The 5,839-nt window shown below is 52.6% G+C and overlaps 1 protein-coding gene across 1 annotated transcript; it reads right to left on the bottom strand.

Annotated features, from left to right (window-relative positions):
- Positions 1 to 337: 337 nt before the first annotated feature.
- SCGB1A1 (secretoglobin family 1A member 1) lies at positions 338 to 3,574 on the bottom strand. Its single transcript, XM_032358800.1, has 3 exons — positions 3,431 to 3,574; positions 815 to 1,002; positions 338 to 477 (listed from the first exon to the last, which is right to left on the bottom strand). Exons 1-3 carry the CDS (start codon positions 3,483 to 3,485, stop codon positions 445 to 447), a joined length of 276 nt encoding a protein of 91 aa, XP_032214691.1. The 5' UTR covers positions 3,486 to 3,574; the 3' UTR covers positions 338 to 444.
- Between the last annotated feature and the right edge of the window lie 2,265 nt (positions 3,575 to 5,839).

Below are 5,839 nucleotides of genomic sequence, written 5' to 3'. Positions count from 1 at the left end.
TTTACAGACTAGTTAATTTCATCACTAAATGGCCGGAGGTTGAGGAGTCTGTCTGAGGTCAGCCGCCACCCTATACGGACCCCATTTTGTTATCCTATAGGTTAAGTTTGAGCAGGTCCCTGGGTGACTTTCTGCGGAGGAGAAGGAGTGTATGTCTTGCCATGTGTGGCTAGACTGGTGTGTGTTGGGGGTCTGGAAGTGAGACCCCTGGATCCCTTGGAGACGTGTTTGCACGGCCACGGCCTTTCTCTGCACCTGCTGACCTTACCCTCGCGGTGGCCGACCTCCTCACTCTAGCAGGTGAACAAAAAAGAGGCAGGGGTGCAGGGCACAAAAGTGAGATGCTTAAAATTTATTAAAGGGAGCCAGGCTGGGGACAGAGTGAAGGAAATGTCTGGGGAGCCGCAGGAGCTACAGCAGTTGGCGATCTTCCGCTTCTAATTCCTAAGCACACGCTGGAGTTTTTAAGACTTTGCCCTAAAACAAAACAAAACAAAACAAGACAAACAAAAGAAAAAACCAAGACAATAGTGAGCGAAACTCCAAGTTAGACCAAGATGTCTGCATGTAGAGACCTCAGTGTCCATTAAGAGGGTCAGTAGCTCGAGAAAGAACTGAGCTTGTAAGAGTTTTGATTAAGTCTCAGAAACCTCTTAAAAAGGGTAAGAGGACCGAGTCTGCTTCCGGAAGGACTATTCGCACTGGGATTTTCCTTTCTGGATTAGAAACGGCTCCAAAAAAATGGGGCGAGGTTGTAGGCCAGGGACTGGGGGGATCCGCTGCTAAGAGGCACAGGGGGAAAGGAGCTTTTTACCGTGAACTTTAGGATGTTCTGTGTGGTGTTTGAGGGGAGGGTGTCCACCAGATTCCTCAGCTGGATCATCCCATCTCTCATGTCTGCGTCTGGGGCGAAAAACTCAAGTGCAGTCTCGTAACTGGAGAGTGTGCCCACGAAGAGGGTTTTCATGACATTCAGAAAGGCTGGGCAGATCTCTGCTGAAGCTGAAGCACAGGAAAGAGAGAGGACACGTGTCCAGGCCCTTTTCCAAGCTGGCCGGCCCCCCCCCCCCCCCCCCCGGGCTGGGCCTGTCCCAGAGGCAAGCGGGCGGGCCTGTCAGCAAGAGATAGCTGCCTTTTGGTGGATGGGATGGCGCTGAACGTGAGATCTGGTGGTGCTCCAAGCAGTTGGTTCTTTGGCCAACTGTGGGAAGACTTCCCGGGGTTGCAGCCAACTTTTCCTGGCCTGCCTGAGCCCTCCTTGCACTTCCTGGGTTGGGGCAGGGCCATTTGCTATTTGTTCTTTCTGTTAGAGTTTCAAGCAGGGGAGTGATAAAAGTTGTTGCTGATCTGATCTTTTATGCAACAGTGGGGGTTTGGGAAGAGGCTACCGAGGGTTTCTGGTTGTTGTCCCACCAGAAACATACCTCTTCCAATGGTTAGTGGTGGTCTAGGCCACTTGCCACGGGGCAGGAGACGGGTATGTGGCAGATTCAGGCTCTGTTGGGAAGAAGGACTTGTCCGGGCCAAGTGCAAGCCCCGGGAAGAGGTGTGCACCACGAGCTCTGGATCCCTGTGGTGGACTCAGCTGCCCACATGCCCCTTGTGTCCATGCCCGGCCCCACTATGTTCCCTTCACCCGCAGTACTCCCCAGACTGTGCTCCCCTTTCAGGCCCCTGCCCCAGGAACATGGGGGAGAGCCACTGGTTTCCACACCCTGCGTCTTGGTCCCCATCCTTGAATTCTTTGCCTTGTGTGCAAGTTCCGCTTCCTTGTCTGGACTCTAGCGACTCCCGAAGTGGCCACCCCAAGTCAAACCCTCTGCGGAACGTAGAGCCCTGTTCTACTATGTCATCTGGCAAGTTACTTTCTCTTTGTGTAGTTCCATTTCTGACCTGTAAAATGGGAATAAGATCCCTATTGGATAGGGTTATTGTAAGGGTGTAAAGGGGTTCAGAACAGCGACTGGCACATAGTGCCAAATAAATGGGGGACATTACTATTCTTATTATGCCATGTGTGCACGCACAAATATACAAAGGTATCCCAGGTGCACCCCTTCCCATCTTTCAGCTCTGTCTTGCTGAGCCGCCCTGTCTGTTGACGGCGCTGAGGTGTAATTAACATACAGTTAACCTTTGAACAACACGGACTGAACTGCGTGGGGCTCCTTACATTTTTTTCAATGAATGTATTGGATTTTTTTGTTTTTGTTTTTTTGAGATTTGTGACGATTTGAAAAGACTCACGGATGAACTGAGTAGCCTAGAGAAAATGAAAGAATTCAGAAAAAGTTGGGTATGATTGTCAGAACACAGTATATAATACACACGATGTACAAAATGTGTGTTCCCTGGTGGTTCATATTATCGGTAGGGCTTCTGGTCAACAGCAGGCTGTGAGTAGTTAAAAGTCAAAAGTTACAGGCAGATTTTTGACTGCGTGGGGGGCAGTCAGCACTCCCAAGCCCTGTGCTGGTCATTGTATGTCAACTGTAGATGTCGGTCCAAAATGATGTTATTTCTCCTTAAAAACAAATATCTCTACGTAATAGTTGTCCCCGTTGCCTCTTGGTTTTGGTTTTCCAACTCCCCTGCCACTCCCCAGGGTCATAGACTTATGGCCATGGGTGTCATGAGACTTTCAAAGTGAACTAATTGAAGTTTGCTAAAAAACTTTTTGTTTGCTTGCTAAAAGTAGAAGAAGCGGATACAGAGTAAAAACCACGTAACTCAGTTCCCAAAAGAACAGGGGGCTTGGATCGAGGTGGGATCCTCCTCTCTCCTTCCCTCCCTGCCTCTCCCCCCACCCCTCATTCCTTTCCTTTTAGTGACAGCTGCAACTATTCAGAGACTCCTAATCCTTTTGGCAGAGGACAAAAATGTTTAGAAAACTCCACTCTGGGTTGGCAGTCTCCCAAAGGGAAGATCCCTTTCTAGAATATTCCTCTCCATCCAGCATGGGAGACCTTGCCTTAGCTTGGATTTCTTTTGGAGGCATGATGCTCTGCAGCTCCTTCTAGCCCCCTTGGTTGCCAGAGTGGTGTGGAGACCCCAGACCTGAAGGCGGCACTGTACCAAGGTCTCTTGCCATCTTGGGGTCTCTCCAAGACTGGGCTCTGAGGAGCTCATTGTTCCTATTCTGTTGGTCATGGAACACACATCCATTATGAGATCTCTTCCATCCCTGCCTCTAGTCTGTTCCAAAGCTGCAATTCTGAGGTGGTTGGCCATGGAAGATCAGACCCCTTCTAGGGTTCCTCACAGGCTCAGGGTGCTCCCCAAGTTCCCAAGATGGGTCTGTTCACAGACCCGGCTTCCCGGCCAGGGGGTCTGCATTTCAGCTAAATAGCTGCCCCCTGTTCTAAGCAGAACTGGGGAGCAGGAAGGGTTCCTGAGCCTGGCTTGGGGGAGAAGGGCTCTGGGAACTCACCAAGGCTGCAGCAGAGAGCGAGGAAGGCCAGGGTGAAGATGACAGCGAGCTTCATGGTGGGCAGGAGGCTGGCGAATGAGGCGCTGGCCTGTCTCTGGATCGGGGTTGGGGTCCTGTGTGAGACATGCCCATTGGGGTGCCTTCTTAAATGCTCCAGGCTGTACCTGGAGGGAGGGAAGAGGGCAGGGCTGGGCTCTACTGATGGGACCACACTATTTACCTGGGTATCAGCTTGGTGGGAAAAGTAAATATTCTCTTTTCGCAACCCGGTTTCTTTCCTCATTGGAACTGAGTTCACACAATGGGGCACTTGGATGGGGAAACCCAGAGTCCTATGTGGTGGCCACAAGGGGACTCAAGTTAGAGGGTGTGGGCACCTGGCTACCCTCTCATTGAACCTGAGTGCTGGGACAGTCCAGATCAACAGAGGCAACTGCAGAGTCCTCCAGGACCCATGACCCCAGGAGAAACCAAGGCCTAAGGCCCCTCACACATCTCGTCACAGGATGAAGGCTTGGGACTCCTGATGCTCCATTGGGTTCCTCCCATCGCCTTTCCAAAGATGGCGGCCGGAGGCCGCTTGGACTAGAACATCTCCGTGGCCAGACTTAAGGGAGACCCTGGACTGAGGCATGTTGACAAATAAAGACTTTCTCTAGAAAGCCCATGAGAAACACAAGCCTCAGATCAGACTGGAGAATGCACTGGCCTGGGCTGGGTCTGCTCCCACCCGAAGCTGCTCTGGAGTCCTGCCCTCCTGGTAGCCAAATCCATGGGCACTTCAGGCCTTATCTCGCTTGACCTCTTAATGGCCTTGACCCTCTTGACTTTTTCGTTCTTGAACTGTTCTCTCTCCTGCGCTCCCATGGCCGCATTCTTTCCTGATTTCCTTGCCGACCGACCATCCTTGTTCTTCAGATGTTTACTCTTCACTGACTGTGCCTCCCTGTTGGCTGTTCCAGGCTTTGGCTGTAGCCCCTTCTCAGCCCCCACAGCACAGCTATGGCTTCTCCTGTCCTCCCCCAGTACCTGTGCCTCAGGACACAGGCCACCTGCTCAAAGCCAACTCCTGGACGGCCTCCCGTCCCTCGGTTGCCCTCCTCGGCCGTCCTCAGGAAGGCCAGCAGAACGATCTTTCTAAACCCAGCTGAGCATGTCAATTCTTCTTCTTCGAACCCTTCGAAAGCATCCTTTTGCTGACAGGGTAAAATTCTAGTGTGACCTACAAGGCTCTTGTCCACTGGCCTTTCCTTATCATTTGAGCCTCATTCCCTGACTTCCCCACATAGTGATTTGACCCTATCTTTGTGTTTGTGGATTCAGGAACATCCCACGTGTTTCTTCATGACTTTCTACCCTTGCACAAAGGATGCCTCATGCCCGGAATACGTGTCTCTCGCTTTGTCTCCTTCAAATCCTGTTTGTACTTCAAGACCCAAGCAAACGTTTATTCGTTCATTCATTCATCCACTCCTTCATTCATTCTGAGCACCTACGAGGGGTTGGGGGTTGGGGTAAATATGGAAAAGCATTGGCTCAAGCCACAAGTAGAGCTTGTCACCTGGTAGCGAGGGGCATGGTCAGCAGAGAGCCACTAGATGCCTGTCACTTTGGGTTCTGCCCGGGGCGCAGAACGCTGCTTGGTTCAAGGTCGCGCCCTTCCTGGGGCCGCTCCCCTCTGGCAACCAAGCAAGGACTGTGCTTCTGCCCTGCCCAGCCCAGAACCACTCCAGGGGGCGACGCCTACTCTAGAACCTCTGGCTCGGCCGGCTGAGATTTCACCAGACCAGCATTGCCAGCTGCCTTTCCCTCTGCCCAAGCCTCCTGAGGCCCCTTCCCCACACGGTTACTACCTGTAATGGCGGTCTTGCCCTCCAGACTCCATCTCAGCATGGGCTTCCTTGGCGGCATCGACCCATGGCAGCTGGCCGTGATGGATGAAGCAGGCCTGGGTCCCCGATGCTGAGGAGCTTTGGGTTGGGGGCAGAGAGTGGCAAGTGGGCCGTGAAGCCAGGGACCTAACTGAAGGGGTCCTAGGTGCTGGGGGGCACGAAGCCGGACATGGGGTAGAAAGTAGGTGGGGGCGTCAGTGGGCAGTTGCTCTGCGCAGGTGACTTCCTACTGAGACCCCCAGCATGGGGTCCGGGTGCAGGGATGCCCAGCACCCTGGCCCTCCAGTTGGAAGAACCAGGGTGTGCCCCAGGGACACAGGGGGCCTGTAGTGCCTGCAGTGGGAAGGAAGCGGGGACCCGGATCTCGCACTGCCTCCTGCTAAGTAAGGTCTCTATGCTCACAGTCCCGGAGAGCCCTGGAAGGGGTTTCTTTTTTTAATGCTTTTAAAAAATGTGCTAACATACACGTAACACAAAGTCTCCCGTCTTTACCACTTTCACTAGTACCACTGAGTGT

Source organism: Mustela erminea, chromosome 9 (assembly GCF_009829155.1).
Source record: "Mustela erminea isolate mMusErm1 chromosome 9, mMusErm1.Pri, whole genome shotgun sequence".
Lineage (NCBI taxonomy): Eukaryota > Metazoa > Chordata > Mammalia > Carnivora > Mustelidae > Mustela > Mustela erminea.
The sequence above is the reverse complement of the archived record's forward strand: the minus strand, read 5'-3'. Positions and strand labels throughout refer to the sequence as shown.

Coding starts and splice junctions, on each gene's coding strand:
- SCGB1A1 (XM_032358800.1), bottom strand. CDS start 3,485: ATGAAGCTCGCTGTCATCTTCACCCTGGCCTTCCTCGCTCTCTGCTGC. Junction 1,003..3,430: donor CGCTCTCTGCTGCAGCCTTG/GTGAGTTCCCAG, acceptor CCTGTGCTTCAG/CTTCAGCAGAGATCTGCCCA. Junction 478..814: donor AGAACATCCTAAAGTTCACG/GTAAAAAGCTCC, acceptor GTTTTGTTTTAG/GGCAAAGTCTTAAAAACTCC.